Source organism: Trachymyrmex cornetzi, unplaced genomic scaffold (genome assembly GCF_001594075.2).
Source record: "Trachymyrmex cornetzi isolate Tcor2-1 unplaced genomic scaffold, Tcor1.1 scaffold204, whole genome shotgun sequence".
In the NCBI taxonomy this organism is placed as follows: Eukaryota; Metazoa; Arthropoda; class Insecta; order Hymenoptera; family Formicidae; genus Trachymyrmex; species Trachymyrmex cornetzi.
In genome coordinates, this window is record NW_017296680.1 from 705,238 (window position 1) to 732,772 (window position 27,535).

Consider the following 27,535-nt stretch of genomic DNA (forward strand, 5'->3'; position numbering starts at 1 on the left):
AAATTTAATTCAAGAAATGTATAAAATTTTGCCCAAATTTAGGTTATTATTTACTAATTGTAAGTACATACGTTAATATTTACTGGTATTTAGGTACTTTAAAAATAGGAAATTTGATCACAAAAATGAATTGACTTACATTTCGACATACATGGACTTAAAAATAACAAAATGTCATTTAATTCAAGCGACTGGATTACCATCCTCCTTTGTGACATTATTTCTTTTGTTTTACTATTTTTTCTAAAGGATATTTCAAGCGTTATCGCACAATTATTTCATTACATCCATATATTAAAGTATTAATATATTAAATAATTCATCGTTTTTAAATAGAATAAATGAAAGGTATATTATATTCGGCGCAATAACGTCACTGCCATATATCATTGCGCCACAAGGATGTTCCTGCGAAATCATAGTGAAAATACGGTCATTAGCAAGGCCAAGAAAAAAGGAACAAGAGCCAACGAAACGCGAAGTAATTATTCTATCGACGTACAAAAATAAATTAACAAAATAAATGAAAAGCATATAAATAAAATATGTAAAAACTAGGAACTTGTCATTAATATGAAATTATTATAATGAATAACTACATGATTGCACAAGAAAAATTATTCATAGAGGTATATACGTGAACATTCATTGAATAATATTATGTTTTTTTATATCTTTTTTCAAAGAATAAAAATGTTATAATCGTGCGCTATTAATAGCTACACTGTTACAATTAATATCAATTAATCATACTGTACAATTAATAACAATTTATCATGATGCTAAATTATATCGAATTTGAGTTATTTTTAATTATTTTTAAAGGTCGTCGTTTCTCCTACTCTGCACGTCGTTAATTTAATTAAAACAATGGAGTTAAACAATTGAACATCAAAAACGTGTATTAAATTTGACTCAAATTTATAATTTATTAAGTGCATACGTTAATACAAACGTTATTTACTTCGAAACTAATTGCAAAAATGGATTAATTTACACTCAGACATAGAAGTTAAAAATAACAAATTATTTAACTGAAGGAATTAAGTTGCTTCTTTGATATCTAAAAGTGTATATAAGCGGCATAATTTTCTTGAATTGAATTTGTACCGATTCTAGCTTGTTTTTTACAAGATAACCTCGCACTACGACGAGGGTATTCTCTGAAAATGTTTTCTGCCCGCAGATCTATATTACATTTTATATATAGATCATACTTTTGATAGTTTATTTGTAATGATATTATCATTACGATCGCTAGAAATTCCTTTCGCACTGTAGAGGAACGTATAATGGAGAGCGCGCAAGGGAGAGGATAATTTCGAAAGCATGACAGACCGATGTAGGACCTTGAGATCCCTCGGCAGTCAACGTATGTCTTCTCCAACCGTTACTAGGGGCAGCTGTCTGCCGCTGTGAAATGCTTCGAACTGGCAACGCTCGATGTTGCGAGCTTCGAGAGAGAAATGGCATAAAGTAGGTATGCTCAATGGTTCCCGAGGGCACTAAGGCGAGCAACGGAAAAACATGTTCGAACGACAGAGGAGAAGGCTGCAGGTGTTACGAACGAAACGTCGAATCGGACGACACGTGCAATTCGACGCGTCTGTTGATGTCAAAAGCCAACGAGTTATTCGAAAATACAAATTATTTCCACCATCTAAATCTTCTTCAATATTTCTGATCAAATAAAAAAGAAAATATTATATTGGGATTATTAATAATCCTGTCATTAATAATCCGTAATGTGAAATTTTCTCTCTTCGTCTGCAATGTGTTTGAACTTCAATATAGTTATTTTATATTGTGTACAAAAATATGAAAATATTTTTATATACTTGTGAAAATTTAGACTTTAATAATGAGTTTTTACTATCATAGAAGCTGGATTGTATTTTATTTATTTTTTTAAAGATTTAAATTTAACTACCAGAATTCACAATCGAAAAGTCAATTGTATCTTTAAAGTTCAACATTGCTTGTGGAGGAATAAAATACGCAACAGAGGTTTTGTAAGCATTTCAAAAAATAAATTATAATTTTTTGATGAAAGAGCAAATAAAAACTCCGTATGAATTGTTTTTAATATATATTAGGTGTTAAACTTAATTCCTGCCGTTTTTCATCGTCTCCAAAATTGGTTTGTTTCGAAGGGAAGATGAATGAATACCTTAATCAAAGTAATTTCCTCAATTTTCTACTTTATTACTAATTAATAATACTTTATTAATAATACTTTGATTAAGGTATTTCCCTTCGAAACAAATCAATTTTGGAGACGAAAAACGGCAGGAATTAAGTTTAACACCTAATATATATATGTATTTATATATATATATACACATCAAGTAATTAATTAGCTGTCACAGAAAATGCGAAACTTTTTAATGTCGCAATAAATCCATTTAATATTAATAAAGTACATTTCATATAATTAATGAAAATGAAAAATGCTTGTAATAGTATTCAATCAAGTTTTGTTTAATAGAACATCTATATTGATTAAAGAACGTGCTTTTTCGCTTTACATGTTTTCCAATATAGGCGACAGATACATACGTCCGTGGCGTGGCAACCGTTCCATTAAATTAATTTGAGCCAGAGAGAACCAATAATATAGATTACAATTAAGCTTGCGGCGAAAATAGGACGGTGTATTTATTAACGAAGTTTTCGGCACTGATTTAAGGACTCGATAACTTCTGATGACTTGTAACCCGAGGGCTGTATGGGATAGCGCTTTTAAACTTTATTTGCTACGATAACGAAAGATTAACACGCGTGTGAAAGAATGTCGAAGGTGTATGGAAAAGCCCCGAAACGAAGAAAAGGAGAAATGTTGGATCGATAAGTACGGCCGTCGATCGTCGCGCGATTAGAAACGGCTGTCAATTTATTTGTGTCGCGGATGTAGATAAGAACACTTTCCTCAGCTAATTTCGAGCAGACTTTTAATCGAATTTTGACATTGTTACTAATTGCCAAGATATTTAATATTAAAGTTTCATAAACAGTAAATAATAAAATTATATTAAATTTTAATAAGGAAAGAACATTTAATTTTTTTTAGAAAATGTCCTGCAAAAAACCGTTTAAAAATATAATCCAATATGAAATATACTATATGATACACTCGATATTTACGTATCAATAGTAATACGAGACGTTCTGCATTCCAACTTCATCCTCATTAGAAACTCTTTGATCTGTCCCTCCCTTCTCCCTTTTATTACCTTTTCATTACCATGAATGCAGGATGTCCTACTTTTACCGTATTATTTTTAGTGGAAAATTCTTTGACTGTTTCATAATAAATTCTCCATCTGCGACAAAAACGTCCGCTTATTGCTTTTTCCTCAACGCATATATCTTCATAATGAAGCCTCAAGTTATAATAATCTACATTTGAAATTAATCGAAGAGCGTGACTCAGCTATTTAATTTCCTAAGACTTAGTTTGTCAATTGTTTTCTAATCATTAATCATTCGAAAATATAGCTATCGTTTTGATCGAAGGAAGAACTCCGAATTAGCCGAGGAATCTGTTACAATAAAAAACAATTGTGATTAAAGTGGGACGCGCTCTATAATTCTTATTGACTCCAAATTGACCGAATAATCAATCTATCGCTGGAAAATAATGTGATAGAAATGGTATACCCTGTATACCGTGCCGCGCGATAGCATGCGACCCATTTCTACTCTCGCATAAGTCAGCCAGGGACGAAGAGAATAAGGGGTTGGGTGTAATTAGCACTCAGACTCTCATCAAGCTTCGAGCATTAATGGAAAACACAACATCGCCGGATGTCGCTGGGTTCGCAACGAATTCAATTTCGATCGCGTCGTCTTCCGGCGATGTCAAGAGAAGCAATTTTTTTTCATTTTCACGTCTTAATATTGAAAAATTATAATATTTTTACATCAGTTTCTCCATATGTATCCCCAGTCAGAAGTAAATAAATGTTAGTCTGTTTTACATTAAAATATCGAAGGGATTAATTAAGAGAAACATGAATTTCAGTTTCGATACAGTCGCGATATTACTGCCATGCATATTAATATTCTATACGTCAAATATCACAGAAGTAATAGTAATCCGATCCTTTGAGTTAAATTAAATTTTATTATTTTTTATTTCCATATATATAAAATAATTAATCCACTTTAATGATTAATTTCAAGGTAAACAACGTCCATATTAATATACGTACTTAGTAAATAAATAATAATAAATTTAATACACTTTTCTAAGTTAAATTGTTCAATTCCATTGTTCTAGTCAAATTAACAACGTGGATGAAAAGGAATATCTCTTTTCACAGTAAGAATTTTGATGTGCTCCGCGATACGTCCTGCGCATCCACGAACAGTCATGCCGTAGTGAAACCAAGTCCAATAACGACGCGACGGCGGTGAATAAAAAAGAATGAGCGCGATCGACCTAGATATATCGTCGAGTGTGAAAAACACCCGCGTCCCATACGCGAATAATGAAACCATTAATTAAAAATTGATTGCGAATTAGCTCACGCTTCATCACGTGCGCGTCTGATAAAATAATATTTGTAAACTCGCGACAGAGTTAAATGGCTCTCAAGCAGGAAACGTGTGGAAAGCATGATCATTTTCTTCGTTCGAGAGACGAAAGGTTCGATGATGTCGTAACTCTACAATTTTATCGCGATGTAGAGCGAATGCTTTCGCTTCTAGCGTTCCGCTAAGAGCATCTGCCTCGCATTTGCTCGCACGGCCACCGTTGCTATCTGATTCGAGCGCGCGAGGAAGGAACCGAGACGACGACGGCGCGGAGGAGCGCAACAGGTCCGATGGTACGCCCTATGATACGGAGCGTAAGAGTGTAAAAGCAAGAACGAAATGTAGGGCAACCGGAGGCCGACGGCGCTGGCCTAAGCTCCGCAATTTCGAAAATATTAAATCGGGCCGCCCGGTTGCCAGGCCGAGTCACCGGCGAACGAACGATGCGATGGCGCGATCGACCGTCGTAGACATAGGCTTAGACACGTAGGTGTGAATGTAGGTCAGGGTACCAGCACGTGCAACGGAGTCAGGCCGCGTATCACCAGGGAAGAATACATCGAAGGACAGCGGTGAGTACGGAGTAAGTGTCCATGGTACTCCAACGATAATATTCACCCAGAGCAGGCTTCGATCATTTACAACTGAATGCTGTTCATCCGGACCTCTCAAAAAGAGAGAGAGAACGTCTTTCAGGCAATTTCAAACTTCAATACGCCGAACAAAGGTTAATGGACTGGTTTTCTTGTGGATGAGGCACGCTTGAATCGTCATCGAAGAGTAATGCTCGTTCTCGAGTACCGCGCTGTTATCGATACGTCACGTGAAACATTAGTTAGCATGAGACAGTTGTGCACGTTGAGAGAAATGTTTGCTAACTATATCCATTTATTTTGTAGATATGTGACTAATAAAAACTTTCTCGCTTTTCCATTTGAAAATTGTGTTGCTCCAATCGATGATTAGAACAACACAATTTTCGTTTTTCCAACCAAATTTGTAGTTCTAATCAAATTTTGATATTAGAACAACACAGTTTTTTGTTAGTCACATATCAACAATATAAATGGTTGTACGTACCAAAACATTTCTCTCAGTGCATTCCGCGTCGCGTACAAATGGTGTCCTAGAACCATCGCCACTCCTTTCGTTTACGGATTCTCTTCAGCTAATTTTAAAATCAATTTCTCCTCGATGCAGAAACAACAGATATTCCAAATTATAATTGAGAACATGAAAATGTACGCTGAGCAATTTCTAAGACAATTTCTAAGGCAATGTCTAAATACGTAACATAGAGTTTACACGTTAATGGAATTTCGCTTAGACCTTATGACATTTAGCAAAATTCGTTTTCTCTGTTCGGTAAAGATCGACTGACTGAAGAATGGTGAATGTGGTACACCCTGTATAAGTGATCGAGACTGGAATTCTAGACGCATGTATTTAGGCCTTCGGCTAAAAAGACCGCTAAGAAGATCTCGCTATTGCCAAGCGCCAAGCCCTTCTGGATCTAAGATCGTCTGCGCGACTACTCTGGTGCCTTCTCGGCAACAGTTACCTCCGCTGACGGATCGCGGAACGAGGATGCGCAAAAACGTCTGACCACCTCTCGTCGGACTATTGTTCGCGAGCGCTCGAAAAAAAAAAAAAGCAGGAGGGCCGATCCGTAGATCGCTCTCTCCGTCTCTCAGGCGCGTTTAATTTCACTCACGACTTGCACGCAGCGCTGAGCACCGACCAACAACGCTTTGTAGCTATATTTTTAACCCTGGTCGAGCAACGCGTATACGATGTTAGCGACTTCGCGCGTACCATCTTTGAATATATTCTCTAAAATCGATATTTTTGAAGGTGTAATTCCGTCGTCCTTTTCCTCCCCACACTCTACATATTTTCTAGACGATAAATCTTCGCGGTTCTCGGTAGACGAAGTATTGACTTTCGCATATAGGCAGGTATTCCTGGACTTCGTTGCGGATGTAAGGAGGAACAGCTATAACGAACATTACGTTCGTAAGGACGACGTCAGCGCGATAAATCGACCGGCGTACGTAACGTGAATCCGTTATAACGTTTCACCAATGAGCGTGTCGTAAATCAGGCAACATTTGTGCCAAATGTATTTACATTAAATGACTTAAGCAATTAATATCGATCGCGAACGGTATCGAATTATTGGTGTTTGTCGACGCCAAAGAAATGATTAATGAAATGATGATTGAACGCGAGATAGATGTGATTTTCAATGACAAATCGACTGAGAAAAGAAATACACGGAAAAATAAATTGTTACATATGATAAGGTACACTATTATATAAGTAAATTCACAATGTCAATCATACTGTTAAATTATATTCAATTTAAGTTATTTTTCTATAAATCATATTTGTAGCTCCTATCTAATTATCGTTAATTTGACAACAATTTAACTGAAGAAAATGTATTCAATTTGTTTTTAATTTATTATTTACTACACTGAAAGAAAAATATTAAATTTTAAATACTAAATACTTGTTTAAATAGTTCTAAGTAAATATTTACTAAATATAAATATTTATTTTTTCACGAAAACCATTAATTTGAGTAAACCATTGTTTTTATTGAGTAAATATTTAGCGAGATATTTAGTGTAAGTAAATGTTAACTCAGTACCATTCAAAGAAACGTGTATTAAAAATTAAAACTTAGTAAGCTTTCTTCAATGTAAGTGCATACATTAATATGGACGATATTTATTTTTAAGCGAACCACAGAAATGGATTGATTTACATTTTGACACAAAGCAGTTAAAAATAACTTGGAATATTATTTAATTGAAGGGATTATAGATCATCATTGCTCTTTTGACATCTAACAGCGTAAGTAACTGTAACAGGTACAAAAACGTTGAATAGATGTAATTTAACGTTGATTAGCACGCCTCTCGATTTAATCACAAAACGTACGAAGAATCGGCTCGGAGAAAGTTGTTGCGACGACGACAATGACAACGACTACCTGCTGCAACGACATCGCGAAATCGTCGGCAATCTGCGTGGGCATCAGTCATTGCCAGCCGGCGTATAATTCGAGAGCGGCGTGGGTTAAGCCGCGGAACGCGGCGGCGACGATGCACTTGCAACGGCGCGAATGCACCGCGACGAACGCACACGTCTCATTTCGGCCGCGACAATGCAACAGCGTGATACTTTCGACGGGATACGCGATACAATTTTTATTTCAAGCCGAGACGCGTCACGAGAGGTTAGGAAGACGTTGAAGAGAAAATACGTGGTGAAAACGGAATATCCAGAAATATCGAAGATGCAATATTTGCAGTCGTAAAACTGGACTGTTGTTATCGTAAAGTAATTCTAGAAATATGAATAATTCAGCTACTAGCTGATAAATATTTTAATTACTTAAAAAATTCGACAACTTGCAATATGTGCGTATAATGCATGTACTTTTCTATATTTGTCTGCTCGTGACGTAAATTGATCAAAGAAAATATATAAAAATATTTATAACATCTCGACTGTTTGGAGGAAATAAAAAGAATTGTTTTATCATAATCGTTTTAAAGAGAAAAATTTATTTTCTTTTATCTGTACTTTATAGATTTTGTTTTAATTTTATTAAACGCGGAAAATACCGTAACATATGATTATTTATATTTATCACCATTTATGTTGTGCTATTTTGCAATTTTGAAATGTTTCCTTCGTAACCGTTGGATATTCAACAAATTGCTGATATTACGTCAATAATGTAGTGTTTCGCTATTATTGATTCGCGCAGCACTCGTACCGTTGATTTATGAACGAGTATATTGACTAGAATAATCGGGTTTTCGTTCGATGCGGACATCTACGCATCCGCTATACCAACGCAATAAAATAAATCAATAAAAACGCTTATCAAAGGTCTTCTTAATTCCTGTATTACCGATTGAGTAACGCAATTAATTGCACAAGTAATGAAAAAGTAAAAATTCTGTTTAAAAATGATATTCTTTTCATTTTTCTAATTAATAGTGTCGTTAAATCTTCATTTTCGAATAGGTTCTTATTTTCTCTTTATTTAAGCCAAATTTAATTCTTATTTAACCTTTATAAGTCGAGAGGGTCTATTTTTAATTTAAAATCATACAGCTTTTCTCTTTGAATGAGATTTTTTATAATTCTCCATTATTTTTTACGCTGTATTTCTTACATCAAAAAATATAAAGCTTTTTCAGTGTCACTATAATTTCTGTGTGTCACATTTTCCATCCCTTAAAAATTAAGAATTTTTTCATTGCAATAGTAACCCAATTCCTTCAGTTAAACAACATTTTATTTTTAATTTTTATGCATGTGTATCAAAATGTAAATCAATCCATTTCTGCGGTTAATTTCAAAGTAAACATCATCTATATTAACGTATACATTTAGTAAATAATAAAAACTATGTATTAATATATGCATTTAGTAAATAATAAATTAAATTTAAGTGTTTAATACAGTTTCTTAAATTAAGTTATTTAACTCCATTTGTTTTAATCAAATTAACAATATATTAAGTAGGAGTAGTGGTGACGCGTACACAGAAATGAATAAAAATAACTCAAATTGAATATAATTTGACATTCTGAATTCAACAGTGTATATCCTATCTTAATTTTCTAATTTAATATCTAAATAATTAGGCATATAATTATGTTTGAAGTAGATATTTGTACAACGTGAAAAAATAAGAGTGCGGCCGTGATTAAGACCTTAGATTTAAAGTTCAGAGCATGATTTCAACGTACTAAAACGCGTGCAGGAAGCGAATATAAGAGTAGGGTTAAAAGGGCGTTGCACGGTACGCGCGGTTCGTTCGTTCGTTCGTTCGTTTCGCTCGGCAACGCGACCAGCCGGCAGTCTGTCGTCCTGAGTCACTCGAAGAGCGGTCGGCGTCGAGTCGGCCGAGCAGACAGGTTGCTACGTGCCCTCGAACCTGCGGACGTGCATGCGTATAGGAGTGCGTCTACACGCGTAACGCGCGCGAGCGCGCGACACTCTCGTCACGTGAGAGGCCGTGGTGTGTTCGTCACGTTGTATTACATTGTCGAACGAGCGCACAGTATATATAGGGACTATTCATCCCAAATAACATAAATAAAACAAAAATAAAACAGAAAAACAAATTTGGAGATTTAAAGAAACTTGTGCACAGAAAAAATATACTACAATTTTATTAATAAATTATTTGTTTGAACAGTGTCAACTAAATTTATTAAATGTAAAGGTATATTTATTTGGGACAAAAATTGTAGATTTGATTTGCCTTTTTTTTTTGTTTTTGAGTAAATATTTATTGACTGTAAGTAAATATTTGGTTGACACTATTGAAATAAATATTTATTAAAATGTAGAACGTTGTTTTTTCAGTATAGATCATAAAATAAGTTGTTAGATTTGGGATGTCCCGATGAGAGAAATATCCGACGAAAGAAAATGCAGATCGATTGATAAAAGCAGCTCGAGTAAGACGTAGCGCGAGTAGATAAATTGCAAAACTACAAATGGATGGTTTAATAAAAGTTGTTTATAAGATGTTAGTGATAAAAGAGATACGCGAGTTTGCGTGACACGGTAATTGTCTCTACATGAAAGTTTGGACCGATTAAAGACTGGAAAATTACCGCGACGATGACAGCTGTGCATCGTGAAAGGCAGAGAATTTGAGAGTCAGCTGGGCGGCTGCTGGGAATCAGCTGATCCATATAAACGGAAGTAACGCCTAATTGCGACTCACGAGCGTCACTTACATACATCGCGACACGAATGACTGTAAACGATATGAGTCGGTAATCACATGCAAACAATAAAAAAATGAGGAGAATATTCCTTTGGGGAAAATAAATTGGATTTGTAATGTAAGATATTTTCGCACAAGGCTTTGTTACGCCGAGAAAATCGATTTTTTAAAGATTTCCTTTTAAATTATTCCCTAGAATGTAAAGTTCCCTAGAATTTCAGAATCTAATTTATGCTTTGTTCGCAGCTTTAGCGGAAAAAATGTGCTTATCACACTGAGAGAAAAATGTTTGGTATTTGTGATCATAATTGCATGATAAAATAATTACATAAAAACTCTATTTTTATAGTTATTACTGTTATGATGTTAGTAATAATAATAATATTTATAATTATATCAAAAAAGCACCAAAAATAATTACAAGCTACACTGAAAAAATGTATTAAATTTCAATAAATCATTTGTTTGAGTACTACTGATTAAAATTTTTTCCTAAATATAAAGACATATTTATTCAGTATAAAAAATTTGATTTAACTATCCTTTCTTTATTAAGTAAACATTTATTCACGTAAGTAATTAGATGGCACTATTCAAATATTTATTAAAACTTAGTACATTTTTTCTCAGTGTACAGTTAAATTATGGTAATTGCAACCATTTTTTGTCTCAAAACACAATTATACAGTGCGAATTCATTTGGATTTACTCCTCGAAAGTGCGGGGAGAATCTTCGATGGAGACGGATCAGAGCTCTTTTCAGAAGAGTCGATCAATTTTTGTCTGACGTGACCGTGGGAACGTTAACGGCGGGTACGATCGACCCCCTCAGGTAGGACCGGAAGATCGGTCTTACGTGTGTGCCACTTTGTGGCCTACGGTTTGGAATTTCGTACTTCCTGTCCTCAAACACGTATCGTGCTTCCGGCTACCGTGCACGAAGATTGCTGCGTATACGAAAAGCGGACAGGCCTTATCACATACATTTATATTTACAAAATGATTTGATTTCTCTGTATACACACTGGAAAAAGATCTTATCGCATTAATTGGAATTCTGATAGAGTTAACCAGAAAGGTATATACAAATCAGACATTGATAGTTAAATCTATTAAACATTTTAGTCGAGATAATCACAGTGAAAAAAAATATTAAATTTTAATTAATATTTGTTTGATTGAAATTCTAAGTAAATAGAATACTTTACTAAATATAAACATATATATTTATTTGGCACAAAAATTATTAATATAATTTAACTATCATTTTTTATTGAATAAATATTTCTTTATTATAAGTAAATTTTTATTTTAGTACTATTCAAGAAATAGGTATTAAGATTTAGTAAATTTTTTTTCAATGCAGAAATTCAATTATAACAGAATTCTAATTCGTATAAGATCAGAATTAATTTTGTTTGTACTTCTTGGTAATATAATCAGAATATCTTTATTCAGAGTGTTTCATTTCCATCACGCGATATCTTAGCCCTTTATTAATTAATCGGAATGTCAATCAGTAGAGGCTGCGAATAAGATAACGGTGTCTAAGAAATTAACATATAAATCAAGATTCATATATCGAATAATCTTTTTCTCATAAAAAGAACATTGTTTTGCACTAGTTATCTCTATTGTTCAAAGAACCTGTTTATTTAACTTCTTGTTTGTGTCTAACTGTACGCAAGGTAACGATCGCGTGCAGTATGCATGTATATACATGTGTATGACTTACAAAAATCTGGGCCGAGATGGGGCCGAGAGTTTCGAAATTGGGTCATTAAGGTGTATATACGATTCCGGATTCGAGGCGATGTATCAGCAGACCGGAAAGCAATTTGCTGACAATTTTCGTCGGATTTCGTACTCGATGCGCGCGACGAGTGAATTGCCGCTAGTAAACGCGCGTTTATGACCCTCGAGCAAGCGAGAAGCAAGACAAGCACGAGGTAGGTGATAAACTGATAACGCATGCATAACGATATTAACGACACGCGTGTCCCTCATTGCGCGGCCGGGGCAACCAGTCAAGCCAATGAAGGGCTCGGATTTATTCCGGTGTCGAGTGTTATTCGACAAATGCATCGTTGTCACCGCTCATTTCGTTGTTAGGAGGAACAAACCTGTTCGCCTATTTCACGTTCTTTTGGACATTTTTACGCTCGTCAAAATGAAATAACTGCAGAGGAAAAAAATGTTCTGATTAAACCAATAAAAAGATCCATCCAGAATAGTATTTTTATGAAGCCAAATAGAATTTCTGGTTGTGACAACTGGTTTTGATAATCAGAAACTTTGTTTGGCTAAAATGCCATTCTGGTTGAGTCTTTTTCTTGATTTAATCAGAACATTTTTCTCAGTGCACGTATTTTGGGATGCTCGAGAAAGGGAAAAGAAACAAAGTATAGAATGCAACTTAATATATAATTGTCAAATGGTACTGATTATATCGATATAATAACTATTATACTGTAAAAAGAAGTGTTTAATTACAAAATATTAAAATGTTTTATTGTTGTCTCCGTTTTTAAAGACGTTTTAACCTAATATTTAAAGATACGTTTTAATTTTGAACTGTTTTCAATAAACAAAAACACAATGTGTTTAGATTTAAAACACGTAGTATTTTGTTTGTATTGAAAAAGTTTAAAACATTTTTAATTGAAAAAACGGAGACAACAATAGAACATTTTAATATTTTAAAATTAAATACTTCTTAAAATTAAATACTTCTTTTTTTAGCGTAATTCCTACATAATTATTGATTCTACGTGTATTGAATACAACAACTTTTAAGAGCAGGGAAATATAACAGAAAATACTAATGATATGAATGATTTATTTTGAGGATACTTAACGTTTCAATATTTTCGACTAATGAACGTATATATAGAAGAAAAAAGAAGAGTAACGTCGCCACGACATATCAACGCAAGCGTAAAAAGCGGTGCAACACGGTAAAGCAATTTAATTGTCGATGACTCATGTCGTTATCAATGCCATATTCAAGTGTCATTAAATTTACCAAAGCGAGCGTCGGTTTTTGTGCTTTATTTGCTAAAATACACCGACAGCATACGGAATATATCAACAATCAGGGGATTGATTGTGTATCTTGAAACAAGGTAAAAATTACAAAAATGAATTGATTAGGTATTCACCAATGGAGTTAAATATTCCAGTAAATTTACTGTTGTAATTTTTACCTCGTTTCAAAATACACAATCGATCGTTTCTATTTCTTGCAACGGATTTCTTGATAAATGTAATTTTTTTCCTAGCAACAATTCAATCGAACACTATTTTTTTCCTGCATTACTTCTGACGAATTGAATCTGATATTAAAATTAAAATCAAGTTGTACATATTGCGCTAAATTTCGCTTTTCCGTATCTCAGCGTGACTTGTTTATTCGAGGAAAGATAACGCGATATACTTTACAAGTGTCGCTTCTAACGCAAGGAACGTCCGGTAAACCTTAAATATTTTTCGAGCAAGCTGCGGTCTCGCGTCGTGGCAGGCATTTCAAGAAGTCAGCCGGTGGTAGAACCGCACGAATATTCACCCACAAGAGTGAGTATTCAAAGATGAATCACGCAAGAGCGATTTCTGGAAATTCTTTCGTTGGCCCTGAAGCCTTGCTTGAAGAAGATTATCTCTCTTCTACATTTATTCTCCGTGTTCATTCCGGATAAATATTTCGCGGAGAAAAATTTATGTTCTCTTTTGATGTTCCATATGATCTCTTTAAATATACAATCTCTGATATTAGCAGCTGATGAAAGCTAATTATTAACTTGTTGCGAGTGATATAATAACGAGACGACATCGAACGAGCTGTTAATGCGGCTATTACTAACAAAGTCATCATTACGAATGGGTAATAACGCGTTAGCGAAATCGTAGCTCGTATAAACCGCGCAATGAGCCGAGGCGCTGTAGGATTTTCCGCATGAACGCTTTTGCAGTAACAACCGCGGTCATTATGTTGGAAAACGCAATGTTTCCATGAGCATCGCTCGCGCGCAATGAAACGCTACCAAGATGTTGCTCCAAGCGCATCAAAGCTGCAAAGCCGTTTCGCTGTGTCAGCCCGCCTGATATTTCGTCAGCTCGGCAAAAGATTTCTCTGTTGAGAAACTCGAGTCTAAGAAACGCGTCAGTTGAGGAGGTATCCTTCAATACCGAAAGAACGTGGAACAGGTTTTCTTTTCAATTTCAATTTTCAATTTAAACAGATATCGTAAAACTAATTCCATAAAGTACGACCATCTCGCTGTCTTAATTTTGATTAAAAAAATTATATTTAAAAAATCGAAACTCGAGATGAAAAAAAAGCAACATATTTTTAGTTGAAAATCGAACGTTTTTTGATTCAAAGAGAATAAAAATAATTCATACTGTTTGCGGTTAATAATTATAGAGCATAAGTTTCTCAAAGTTTTTCAAACCATCATATATTTTTAGTTGAAAATCGAACGTTTAGTTTTATAATTCAAAGGGGATAAAAATAATTCGTACTATTTGTGATAAATAATTATTAGAAGAATACGATGAAGCTTTGTGGGAGGAACATCAATATTTACAGGCTTCTCTAGTCTACATACAGTAATGTCAGTATGGTGGAACCGTGTATTATGCCATTTCGTGATAATCGGGAGAGCGTTAGCCTCTCCCAATGTTAGAATCATTGTTTTCAACACTCGGCAGACGTCATTAATCATACAAACGCCGCGAGCTCTCTCTCGAGGGGCTGATAACTTCTAATTTCACCACTGTTACACACGAAAGTGAAGATTGCAATATCTTGGTAAACAATAATTCAATTCGCGACTAAAAACGGTGAATGCTGACCACGTGACGGGGATCTAATGTGTCATTTCGCTCATTTTTCAACTTGAAAGAATATGAAAAAAGTTCGTGTGTCCTACATCGCTCCTGGCATTGTTCCGAAATCTTTTCTCGACATAGCGTTTCATCTTATTTTCGATTTTAATGAATTTGTATGAATTGAAACCATTATATACACTTTATGTATAAATTCGCAATAAATAAATAATATTAAAAGTTTAAAACATCTTTTTAATTCATTTTATATATACTTCGTATAAATTCGTGATAAGTATTTCAAAACTTTCTTGATTCATAAAATATACTTTAATACATAAATTCGTCATAGATAAATAATCTATACTTTTCATTAAACGGACGAATAAAAATAATTTTTCGCTAGAAAATCGTTCATTTAATTTCACGGTGCTTTTCTCAGATCAGCGTTGATTTTATTACGATGCTGTTTTTACGAGACAAGAATTAACTTAATGTAGGTATAAAAATACGAAAGAGACTATGTGATAAAAATATTTTAAGAAAAAATGTTCAACGTAAGCGAATCATACTGCTATATTACGGAATCAACTGAATCGTTCGTTCGAGAATGAGCTTCATTTTAAATTCTAAATTTATCAGGAATTTTCGCATAAATAAATACGAAACGTCCCGCAATTCTCATGACCTTAATTGTAATGGCAGAATGCCTTAATTTGGAGTCGATTTTTTTCTCTTCGCGAAAATGTCGAGGAAGGTCATCGTTTACTTTCCACTTTTCGACATTACATATCTTTGTAATTTAAGTCCGATTGCACCAACATTACTTAATTTTAAGCGAGACTTAAAACTCTCCTCTCTCTTTCTCTCGGCTTTAAAGAGAAAGAGTTTTAAGTCTCGCTTAAAGTCAAAGACTAAAGTCAAAGTAACATTGGTGTAATCGGGTCTTAAAGTATTAAAATTGATCAATTAAAATTATGTTGGAGTTTATTTTAAAAATTAACTATAAGAGACGAGATTCTATTATTTATTCATTCTGCTGAAACACAGTTTGCGGAAAGTCCTCTTGCAATTGCTCTCGACAACTGTCGGTATCTCGACGTCTTCGCTGAGGAAAAATCGATCATAATTTTATCAGGAAACCTGCCATTAAGATTAACGTCTCGATGGAACATTCCGCGTACAGAAAACGCTGTTTCAAACGTCAGGGCGGATATTCGAGCGAGACGATAATAGAATATTACGTTTGCATCGTAAATATTTCCTTTTGCTTCTCGGAAAGAGTAGGCTTCGTTCATTTCTTTTTTTATGAAAAAAAAAAATAAATAAATAAATAAGTAACTGATTCAATAACGCGAGGAAGGACTCACCGAGACGAAGCTCCCCGAAGTTTCCACAGCCAATTTTCTTGCCGACCCGGAAGTTCGGGCCGACCATGAGCACGCCGGACGACGAGGTGACGCTGTGCCGAGACGAGTGCACGTTCGACCGGGCGGCATTACCGCTGCCCCTGGAGGTCCGTTTGGCGACCTCCTGGTCGCGTTCGGAGCCGCGCGCTCCGAGCTCCTTGTCGCCGCGGTTATCCCTGCCGTCCCGCTTCTGCATCTCGTACCGGCCGTTGTTATCCACGGTTGCGGTGATTTAATTATCGATACACGATCCAACTGCGCGCACACGATTTTTCACCACACACGCGTCGACAATGACGACGATGACGGCGGGGATGTCAGTTTTGGGTCAATGACGGGGATCGATCCCCGTGCAGGGCATATCCTGTATGCCCTCTGGGAAGCGCGAGGACGACGACGGGATGGGACGCGACGCGACGCGACGCGGCGCGACGCGATACGACGAGGCGCGATACGATAGAAGAGAAACGACGGATACAACGCGACACTCACCGCAGTTTCCGCAAGCGGAAAAGGGCACGCGCGGGCGCGGTGTACACCGTTGTAGGGCGCGGAAGGGTAAGACGCGCGGGTGGCGGCGACAGGAGAGTGGGAAAGGGGGAGAGAGGGGGGGGGAGAGAGAGAGAGAGAGAGGGTGGCTGGCTGGCTGATTGTCAGAGTTCGACGGACGATGCCACCTCACGGGGATCAATCCCCATGCCAGCCTAACCTCTCAAGCGCGAACGATCTTATCCTTTTCGCCCACCGGGCGTTGTTTAGGTACGATCGGTACGATCGACGACACGTAGGACGCGAACGTGGAAGGGCGCGGTGCGTCGAGGAAGCGTATCTGAGATGCTGTCGCTCCTACTCCTTGTTCGCGCCTGGCGCGGCCCGATGGTCGGCAAACGTCACGGCAACAGGAGGAATCGAACGGTCGTTGCGGCGTCGTACGGCGTCGTCGTTCCGGACGATCCCATAGCAATTTCGACCCGTCTCTCACGCCCGGCGGCGGCCGCCGGGATGCCGGGATTGCCGGGTGTCGTAACAGTCGACGACAGGAATCGCGCGGCTCACGCTCTGCCGACGCGACGCAGCACGGCATTACCGTGGCGGCGGCGACGGTTGTGACGGTCGTTGTTGCGGACGGTTGTGCCGTTGCCGCTCCTGCTGCTGCTGCTCCTGCTGTTGCTGCCGGTAGTGCTGCTGTTACTGCTGTGGCCGCGTTTCGCGGTCGTCGGCTCCTCCATTACGCGCCGCGCGAAGCGCCGCGGGGATTTACCTCCGGGCGAGCGAGTTCGAGACTCTCGCTGCGCTGCTCCCCCGCGGAGTTCACGCTACTCCGATTCCTTGTCGACTCGGCGGCAACTTCACTCGACTCCGCGCGCGACTCACGACTCCGTTGGACTCCGTCCGTCCGTAGCGCGACAGGCGACTCTCTCCGTCCGCCGATCGCGGACCGGACAGGCAACGGCGAGGCGCCGAGATTCCCTAGGGGCCGCACAGGCGCGTTTCCCCCGTTTTCACACACCTATACTCTCCTCCCGTCCTGAAATTCGCGCGCACGTTTCACGACGATGCACCCACGCACCGTGTCAACAGCGTGCGCTCCCGATCGGTTCTGACGCACGCCCGCACACCCACACACCCTCACTCTGTTTCTCCCTCTCCTCGCTCTCTCTCTCTCTTTCTTTATCACTGCCGCCACGACACCGGACTGACCGGACTCGGACTACCCTACGAGCGCTCCGCGGATCGCTCCTTCTTCCCTCGACGTCGCGATACTCCCGTGCTGCTCCGCACTGCTCCGCACTGTTCCGTCGGATGTGCAAGCGCTCGCGCTCGCGCGTTTTTCTTTGACACGGAGCCGTCCGCGCCGCGCGATCTCGCAACGCACGCACGAACGCACGCACGCACGCACGCACGAACGGTACTCCGTGGACTCGTCCTTATCCCCGATCAAACGTCTCGCGAACGACAGGCTGCCTCTCGCGCTCAGAGACTTGAGGAAAATGAGTCGCTACGGACACCGGCAGGCCGACCAACCGCTACCATCACGCTGAACTTGTTCACTATGCAAATTCGTGCCAATTCGTGCCTTTGCGGCCGCGTTCGCTTTGCTCGTACTGCTTTAAGCATCCTTTCATCCTTGTCGTTTGGCAAATATTAAACAAGAACAAAATGATGTTTACCAGCGCTACGAGAGCCAAATGAACGCTGTCCGTAAATAATAATAAAAAATATAATTCAGTTAAACGTAAAAATATCTATATTTGTCACAAACTAAGCGCAGAGATGTTTGATGTCCATTTCTATCAATATAGATATTAACTTTAATCTCGATTTAATTTACTGTTTATCCTCTTCTAATTCTCAGAACTGGGAAAAGATAAAAAGTAAGTTAAACTGAGATTAAAGTTAATGTATATTGGTAGAAACGGATTTAATTCGTTCGATTATCATCCGCGGCGACCAATCGCAGCTGTCTGAACTTGCGGCTTTCATGCTGGCTCGTCCCATTTGTTACTAGAAGTTCTAGTTACAGATGTGAGAGGTGTGAAATGATTTTTTTTTCTTTGTCTCTTATGAATTGTATATTTTCTTTCTTGAACTGTCTGAATTAACGTGACGGATAGAAGGAGAAAAATCGCGTTCCGAGAAATATGGAAACGGAAAAAGACGGAGTTTACGGATAATATAAAGTTGATTATCAGCTTAGATTGGCAGACGTGCGTGAGCAGCGCGAGAGCGCGAGCGCGTGATATAAAAATGCACTTATTTCTAAACGGTAACGTCGGCTGGAAAGAGTCCAGTTTTCGCTATTTCCGTCGCCGGCGGTCCGTAATTGACGCGACTGCGCGTGCAAAAGAGACGGAGAGAAGCGTAAAACTACCGGAGATCAATATGACCGATATTGTAGGACGCACGTGAACGTCTCGTCTGGTTTCGCGCGAATGACGTAACGGCAAGTGGCATTATAACACAAAAATGGCCGGCGTCGTGTGGGCCGAGGATGAGATCGGGCGAAAGTGGGACCGCTGCTTCACAGACGCCATCCTCAAATTCGGTAATTATCGTGATTGAGCTCGTCCGCGGTGACGGATATTACCTTTTATGACGTTACTGACAGATCTTTTTTCTCAGGTGGTGGCGTGATCCTCGGTGGAGTGTTTTCTCTGTTTTTCTTCAAAAGTAAGATACATCACTCCTATGACATAACTGTATTTGTTATTGTAATTGTCAGAGTCAATGGCAAAAGATACATTCAGGAACTCGCATCTAGATTTGATCCTGTTAACATTAATAATTGCATGCATTTTAAACTTAGTCTATAATGTGCTCTTCCTGTTTCTCGCTTTTTTCTCTTATCTTTTTGTCTTGTATCCTATTTCTTCGTTTTTTTATCGTTCGAAAGAAAAGTTGACCAACTTTGGAAAAGACAAGAAACATGATTGTTAATAAACGGTTACGAAGAGAGAAAAAGGCAAGAGGTAAAAAGTAAGAAACAGGATGTAAAGTATGTTGTAGATTAGTCTTTAATCACATGTGTGCTTCATTGTAGAAACATTAATCATCTATGACGTCATGTGACTTGAAAGTTATATAGCCGTATATCTCTATATTTAAGTCTCAACAATTAATCAATGTTCACTATTTGTGTAACCTTTTTTTCATAAGTGAAGAGTATCTGGTTAAAAAGAATTAATTGAGCTCTATGATTCTGAATGGAACTACAGTTTCTTTTACTTGTATTATAGTTTTTACAGAATATTTTTATTTTCCATCAAGAGAATGGTTTTACAGATGGGATTAGTGCTACTTTAATATATGTCATAATGAGTGATAAATAACGGTGATATCTATACTTGATCATAAGTTAATGGCTGTGTTCATAAAAAGCAGCTTTACAATTCTGTTATAAAATATTTTAGTATAATTAGTCTTACTCCTAATCCCTCATTGGATTTAAATATATAACCAATCATATTAAAGGATCTTACAATGCTGCAAGTTGCTTTTTCTTCTGAATGCAATTAATATTTGAGTTTAAAAATAATTTATGAAAGAAATTTGAAGGAATTATATACTGCCTGTTGTCAAATTCCTTTTTCAATTATTATAAAACATATATGGATACACTGAATTCTCTTTATAGGAAGAAAGTGGCCCATTATAACTGGAGGTAGCTTTGGATTAGGTATGGCATATTCAAATTGTGAGGAAGACATCAATGCATCAATACGTAAACAGAAATCGAGGATTTGTAAATCTGAAGAAAAGAAATAATTAGAACAAATTGTAAAAACAAAATTAAAGTTATTACTAAGATAAGAATTATAATAAACTAAATAACTTTATCGCAATAATCTATTGTTTTTGTATATTTGATCTGTACCTTTTAATCTTAGAAAAATAACACAATAAATGACTTTGTAAAAGAAATATATTTCTGGACTGTTTATTAACATTACAGTAATATAATTATAGAAAAATACAAGTATGAAGTATCAACAAATATTAATATACATAAATATCTAATAGCGTATTAAGAAATGTAAGATTTTTTTAGCTTTTTTCATCATTGTTTATAATTATTTAAACGCATATTTATACTCATAAATTCTTTCATTATATAATATACATATATAATAGTAATGCTGGAAGTCATAGTGCATTCAAAAGTGATGTGCGAACCATAATGATTAGTAATGTTCCGTAATAGATACACTCTATTATAATTGACTTACATAAACAGATTCTGTTTAATTATTTGTTTAATTAACACACTTACCACACTCTCTTCAGAATTTCCAAAATTTGCTTAACAAAAATTCTACGTTAAAGTTTTGTATGACGTTAAAAAGATTTACAAATGATAATCAACCAATACGTGAAGAAAAATCTACCGATTAATTTAAATTTGATAAAGGTTAAAAATTTTTTACACACGAACACCCTGTGTTGGCTCACATGGACATTACTTACATTATTTGAATATGTGAAAATATTCAAATAAACAAATATGTGTTTCAATCTACAACTATATTTTTAATAAACTGTTAATTTGATCACATTTAATACTGCAAAAAAAAACGTATAAATAAATATCAATTTTGGAGATTCTGAGTTTTTATATAGTACATGAAAATTCTTGTGTCTTTATTTGGCATCTTAGTGTATATGCTCAAGTATGGAATACGCTACCGAACGAGCAAAAAAGAAATAAATGTTTGTAGATTGGCATTGTATAATTTATATCTTAAGATTAAACACCATGCCCAAAAATTGTTCGTAGTGAATCGTTATCACGCCATCCAGATCCGTATCCAATCGTCTAAAAGCGGTGGTAAGAGTCTAAAAATATGTAATTATTACACTTTTTTAATTACAGTTTGAATATTCACAATTATCAGATAAGTCATTGTTTTTAATTACGGTTAAATATGTAGGCTCAAAAATATTAGCTTAATTAACGTTATTTTTAATTTTTTTAATTGACAATATATATAAGAATAATTCATTTAAATGTAATTTAATTCATAGATATACAAACCAATTGAGTTTAAATTAAAGCTTCTACATATAAAAGTCAACAGGTATTTTTAAGCAAGGTCATGAGCCATACCCAATGAAATTATTTAGATTGCTTTACAGCTATACTTACATACAGAACAATACAGCACTGTATAAAGTCATCAAAGTATATTGTACCGTGACCCGCGCGATCGTACTTTCGTATCAGCAAGTCAATTATTTGCTCGCTTAATCGGTACCCAAAGTTTGTGAGAGCTGTCTTCAATTCATTGCGATCGATATTACCGCTATTGTCGCGATCAAACGAGCGGAAGCAATTCTCCCAATCGGTCACGTACTTCCACAGTGCTCCAAATTCTTCGAAACTGACAGTACCTGTCTGCTTCTTATCAAACATACCTGTAGCAGGATCGGTTTTATCAAACATACCTGTGCCAACAAAAGCAAGGAACAAAATAATAATAACATCAAAAGACCATGCAAATCAATATATTGTACATAGATAATTTTATAATAATATATTGCGAGAACTAAAAAGTGTGCAACATGCTGTGATTTAAAAAAAATTAACAGCATATTCGTAGAAAGAACAATTTTGCTCAAGTATCTAAAAATTTAGCTAGATGTGGATATAGATATAAGCATACATCTGAAAATAATTTTGTTGAATTATCAAAATAAGTATGTAGGAATCTCAAGCATGACGAGTAACGCTACAAAAAGTTTTGGCATTCCAGTAAAATTTTAGTAAATGCGTAATTATTTTGACGACAAAATTATTTTCAGAACTGTATCTAGCTAAATTTTTTAATACTTTAGTAAAATTGTTTTTTCCATGAATTGGAAGTTTTTCTAGCATCAAGCGACAGATACACAGCCTTTTCCATTTAGAGTATCTACAGAAAAGAGAAGATTTTAAGTATAGAAGAAACTATAGATATAAGATATGTGTATTATAAATTCACATGGTCATTTTGAAAATATAAACATGTCATACCAATCATTAGACGTACAGTTTCAGGATTGAACGGCGTCCATGTACCGTTTGACAAAGCTTGTTGTAGCTCATCAGCACTGATTGCACCAGACCTGTCTTTATCCACCCTGAAGAAAATCTTTAATTATCAAGTAAATGTGTTATCCAATAACATTATCAAATTTATTCTCTTTGATCTTAAATTTTGTTAATGCAGGGATGATTATACCAGGGAGTGAAAACAGAATTTTTTTTCTGGATAAAATTATATCTATTGCAGATATAACAAAACATCAAATCCAAAACTTTCGCAAATCAAATTAACAAAACTAAAGACGAGAATTCTTATCACGCGAGGGAAGCGAGCGCTTGAGAATGTTTAGAAAGAAAAGGTTATATCTATTACAGATAATAATTACAAAATTACACATTTGTTGTAGGTATTACGTAGAAAAATTATAGAGAACCTTGTAGAACCGGCGGATATCGTACCTCTGAAATACATCCCAAAGAAATTGCTGACTCGGCATCGGCGATATAAAAGACATTTTCGTAAGTAACTGACAATGTCCCGACAAAATGAGACAATGGTACAATATCTTGTACGATATTGCGTTTGATAATAATGCAGATAAACACACGGAGAACTCGAGGAAAACGTGATCTTCGCGACACGTCACTTTCTGCGTCACTTATATACAGCTGGACTTAAGGTGACTTATAGCGTTTTCGGCTCGATCGGGTTTGCACCAACCTGGGTTGGATTAATCTTTCTTATTGGTTGACGTCACCCGCTCTACCAATAGGATAGCACAAAACGCCATTAATTCAACCCAGGTTGGTGCAAACTTGGCCAGGCCGAAAACGCTATTAGGGACTTTGTTGGACTTGATTGGGCTGGACTAACCAATGTAGACTAATGCCATTGACTGAAGCTGTGTTCCAAAATTCACTGCGCTGAAAATCTATAATTTATGTTACGTGTATTATACATTTTCAGCACTGGTAGTGAATTTTGAAACACAGCCTGAATTTTATAGGTGTATTACAATTGCACTTTCCACACTTTAAATGAAATATATATATAGGCGGGTCACAGGTGGATAATATTGGAGAAAAACAAAAAATGTAAAAAATTTAAATATAAGAAATGTAGCCTGACAATAAAAAATACAATACTGACACATTTATTTTGAAATTATTTTTAGCTATGTTATTTTTTTATAAAGGAATATTCTAGGGAGTTACTATAAAATTTCTGACGAATTTTGCATGATATTTTGGATATTTTGATCTATGCAAGTTCAGCAATGCATATGTATAATTGTATAATTAAATAAAAATAGAAGGAAAAATTCTTTTATTTAAAACAATGTCTTAATTAACGAAACAAATAATAATTTATAAGAATGTCTGGCAGTCAGTGTTTGTGTTTTGATATCGAAATCTGGCATTTACAGAAACATGACTATTGTGCGCGACTATTATTTTTAAAACGTTTGAGTTACAAATGCATATGTCTGAAGACATAATTCGTCATAATTTAATTAATCCAAAAAAAATATGTTAGAGATTTTACAAGTAATTTTATAATGTTACATAGATGTTACCCTATTAATAAGGGTTATTATATATTAAGCCTAAAAAAAGAAATAGGTTGATCAGTATTCATTTCTTTCTTTGTCTAGTGTCGCATGTCAAATATATCAATCTATCTCTTTTTTTTTCATGCCCAGGCTTTAAATAATGTAATGAGCAGTATAGAGTTCACTAAAACTAAATGACGTTTAAGTGATCGATAATACTCTCATTCATTACTATATGTAAGTCCTTCCATTACTACTGCCATATAAAATTTTATATAGATACATTGTGTTCATATATAATTTCCATGATATTTCATTATAAAAATATTTTTATAAAAGAAATAGGAGACACAGTTCAGTCAAGATCTTTAGACAGACTTCATGCGTTAATATTAAGTCTAATTAATATTAAGTCCTAATTTTTAGGTTTATTTATCTTCCACGCCCCGATTCTGTATCTAAGCCAGATAAAGAATAGATCTCTGCCCATCTGCAACCAGCTCCAAAACGGTACGATCTTGGAGCCCTCGATCTCCGTCCAGTTTACTGCTATTTCGGTCACGGGAATGTTGAGAGTCTGTGCAATATAAAGCATTTCTACATCAAATGCCCAGCGTTCGACATGTAGCGCTTCGAATATTGTTCTCGCTGATTTTCTCGTTAAAAGCTTGAATCCACACTGCGTATCTCTGATGCCCCTAACGCACAACAGCCAGACTAAGAAATGAAAGCCGTGCATAAGAAAGAGTCGGAAGTAGGATCGTTTGGCTGTTTCTTCTTTTTCCAAATGAGCTCTCGAGCCACATATTACTGCATCGGACGATGCCGTTTTCTCGGGTTTGTTAATGTAATCAACTAAAACCAATTTGTTAAAATTAATAACATTATCATTATAATCAGTAGCTCTATTAGAACCATCAGAATTTTAATTCTTTTTTCAACTTACATCCTAAAACATTCATCAGACTCTCATCTAACTTCTTTAAATCGTTAAACTTGGTAGCACCATCTGCATCTGCGAACAGTAAAGCGCTGCCTCTTGCACTCAGCATACCCTTGAATAAATAAGTTAAAATATAATAATTATATTACAATCTATAAGATTGACTTATAGTCTACTTGATGCTACAAATGAAGCAATCTTTGATTGGTCAATTAATAAAATTCTCTCTTCTGACTGGTCAATTAAACGATTCAAAGCATTTGTTGCATCAAATAGACTGCATCCAAAGCTTCTCAATTCCATCAGAATTACTAACCAGTCTTACAGCTCCACCTTTCCCTCTATTTTTTATAAGATTTAATACTTTTAGAGTGCTGTATTTTGATGCATAACGATGCGCTACTTCAACAGTCTTATCTGTACTGCCATCACTGACTACTATCACTTCATAAGTCAATCCAGACTTCCTACGTTCTTCCAGATACTCCAGACATTCGTCCAACATGGGAGGTACTATTAAATAATAATAAGAATATACAAATAAATAATTAATATCTACAGATAATACATATGCAACAAATCTTACAAATAATCAAAGTTGGGCTCTTGAGATATTAAACAAATATTAAATTGAAAACACAGACAATTAAGAGCTTTAATACACGGTAATTAGTGCGATTACATTTTCAAACAACATATGTTTCACATCTTACATAATTATAACAAACCAAATGTTTTAGCTCAATTCGAGTCATCTTCAGCAGCCTTGATAATTCAAAATTCTTGATAAACTTATCAGATATCGATAAACGTATCTTAAGGCCATGGCACATAAAAAAAACTTAAGGCATAAGACTTAAGCAGTAAGCGAATCGACTAATCACAATAGAGACCGTAAGACCATACGTAAGCAATAGCGAATCCAACATGTTGATTTTGTTACTGCGTAAGTTTTATGTCTTGAGTTTTTCTATGTGCCAAGGCCTTTACATCTTTGTTCTTCATTGTAAGCAGGTACAATGACACTGAGTTGTACGCTCCAGGGGTCATGTAATGAAGGGAATGCCACCTTTATCTTCATCTGACTGTCGAAAAAGAATTTTTCTCCTTCATCCCTCGAGATTTTGGGATACCGTTCGCTTGTCACATATATTATTATGAAAAACTAAAACAGATACGTATATTTATGTAAATATATATTTATTTAGAAAGCATTGCATTATAAAAATAAATAATAAAAAAGATTGTATTTTGTATAATTGTATAAAATAAAGTTACAAAAAAAAATTATTCTTTTAATTATTACTTATGATATGTTAGGTATTAAAAATGATATAAGAGTAAGATAACCTTAACATACCACGATTGTTATGAGTACAGCCAACAATACTCCGTAACAAAATAGACATCCTAATGATAACATTTCAGTACAATAGCACACTTAACAATGTAAAAATGAAAAATAAAAGATATGTATCGTTAAACATATCTTTCTTTCCATTCCGGTAGTAAACGTCACCTAAAAGCAGGGTTGGGTTAGTTAGGTACAAATAAATACTTTACGTTTTAGGGCCTGAGCACAATAGAGGAACAGGAATTAGATATTAAGATTTCAACCTATCAGAAACTGATTACATCGGAATACGCGGTTTCTGATAGGTTGAAATCTTAATATCTAATTCTTGTTCCTCTATTGTGCGCAGGCCCTTATGCATAGAGTTCAAAGTCTATTCTACAACGTGCTATTTGTTTCCTGTTTCTTGCTTTTTACCTTTTGCTTTTTTCTTCTTTGCAACGACAATTCGTTAACTTTTATCTCAGGCGACATAAAATAAAAAACCAGATAAGAAGCAAAAAGACAAGATGTAAAAAATAGTAAAAAGTAAAAAACAGGAAACACAGTGCACATTGTAGACTAGGCTTTATGCGCAAAAAACTCGAGTATATATATATATATATATATATATATAT

The 27,535-nt window shown here is 35.8% G+C and overlaps 4 protein-coding genes across 16 annotated transcripts in view; 1 reads left to right on the forward strand and 3 right to left on the reverse strand.

The window, feature by feature from the left end:
• gish (casein kinase I gish) overlaps positions 1-18,085 on the reverse strand; it is a 33,802-nt gene extending 15,717 nt beyond the window's left edge. For 8 of the 12 annotated variants that reach the window (XR_001940042.1, XR_001940041.1, XM_018505297.1 and 5 more), the window contains exon 1: positions 16,507-17,381. Coding sequence is in view for 10 of the 12 variants with exons in the window: in XM_018505297.1 (XP_018360799.1) it covers positions 16,507-16,741 (235 nt within the window). In the remaining 2 variants the exon portion in view is untranslated. Of the gene's footprint in view, positions 1-16,506 lie in introns of all 12 variants that reach the window. The other 4 variants (XM_018505299.1, XM_018505298.1, XM_018505306.1 and 1 more) reach the window with 1 other exon arrangement.
• Positions 18,086-19,294: 1,209 nt separating this feature from the next.
• LOC108759731 (MICOS complex subunit Mic10) lies at positions 19,295-20,839 on the forward strand. The gene is made up of 3 exons (XM_018505312.1): positions 19,295-19,591; positions 19,669-19,716; positions 20,681-20,839. Exons 1-3 carry the CDS (start codon positions 19,513-19,515, stop codon positions 20,809-20,811), a joined length of 258 nt encoding a protein of 85 aa, XP_018360814.1. The 5' UTR covers positions 19,295-19,512; the 3' UTR covers positions 20,812-20,839.
• Positions 20,840-21,618: 779 nt separating this feature from the next.
• Alg-2 (Apoptosis-linked gene-2) lies at positions 21,619-23,755 on the reverse strand. Of its 2 annotated transcripts, none has more exons than XM_018505311.1 (4): positions 23,528-23,755; positions 23,057-23,163; positions 22,190-22,458; positions 21,619-21,879 (listed from the first exon to the last, which is right to left on the reverse strand). In XM_018505311.1, exons 1-4 carry the CDS (start codon positions 23,581-23,583, stop codon positions 21,778-21,780), a joined length of 534 nt encoding a protein of 177 aa, XP_018360813.1. In that variant the 5' UTR covers positions 23,584-23,755; the 3' UTR covers positions 21,619-21,777. The 2 variants fall into 2 exon arrangements, with proteins under 2 accessions (XP_018360813.1, XP_018360812.1); XM_018505310.1 differs by having other exon boundaries at positions 22,190-22,488.
• An 871-nt stretch (positions 23,756-24,626) lies between these two features.
• wol (Dolichyl-phosphate beta-glucosyltransferase wollknaeuel) lies at positions 24,627-27,084 on the reverse strand. Its single transcript, XM_018505308.1, has 5 exons — positions 26,925-27,084; positions 26,555-26,729; positions 25,881-26,077; positions 25,568-25,676; positions 24,627-25,476 (listed from the first exon to the last, which is right to left on the reverse strand). The coding sequence occupies exons 1-5, from the start codon at positions 26,985-26,987 to the stop codon at positions 25,037-25,039; spliced, it is 984 nt and encodes a 327-aa protein (XP_018360810.1). The 5' UTR covers positions 26,988-27,084; the 3' UTR covers positions 24,627-25,036.
• Positions 27,085-27,535: the final 451 nt, after the last annotated feature.

Bases quoted from the DNA above. Each gene is read 5' to 3' on its own strand.
- Alg-2 (XM_018505310.1), bottom strand. From the start codon at position 23,583: ATGTCTTTTATATCGCCGATGCCGAGTCAGCAATTTCTTTGGGATGTA. The intron at 23,164-23,527 runs GTACGATATCCG...GATTTTCTTCAG, and splicing joins CTTTGGGATGTATTTCAGAG to GGTGGATAAAGACAGGTCTG. The intron at 21,880-22,189 runs GTAAGTATAGCT...ACATATTTTTAG, and splicing joins AGTGCTGTATTGTTCTGTAT to ACTCTTACCACCGCTTTTAG.
- wol (XM_018505308.1), bottom strand. From the start codon at position 26,987: ATGTTATCATTAGGATGTCTATTTTGTTACGGAGTATTGTTGGCTGTA. The intron at 26,730-26,924 runs GTATGTTAAGGT...TATCTGTTTTAG, and splicing joins CTGTACTCATAACAATCGTG to TTTTTCATAATAATATATGT. The intron at 26,078-26,554 runs GTAAAGGCCTTG...ATTATTTAATAG, and splicing joins TTACAATGAAGAACAAAGAT to TACCTCCCATGTTGGACGAA.
- LOC108759731 (XM_018505312.1), top strand. From the start codon at position 19,513: ATGGCCGGCGTCGTGTGGGCCGAGGATGAGATCGGGCGAAAGTGGGAC. The intron at 19,592-19,668 runs GTAATTATCGTG...CTTTTTTCTCAG, and splicing joins AGACGCCATCCTCAAATTCG to GTGGTGGCGTGATCCTCGGT. The intron at 19,717-20,680 runs GTAAGATACATC...TTCTCTTTATAG, and splicing joins TTCTCTGTTTTTCTTCAAAA to GAAGAAAGTGGCCCATTATA.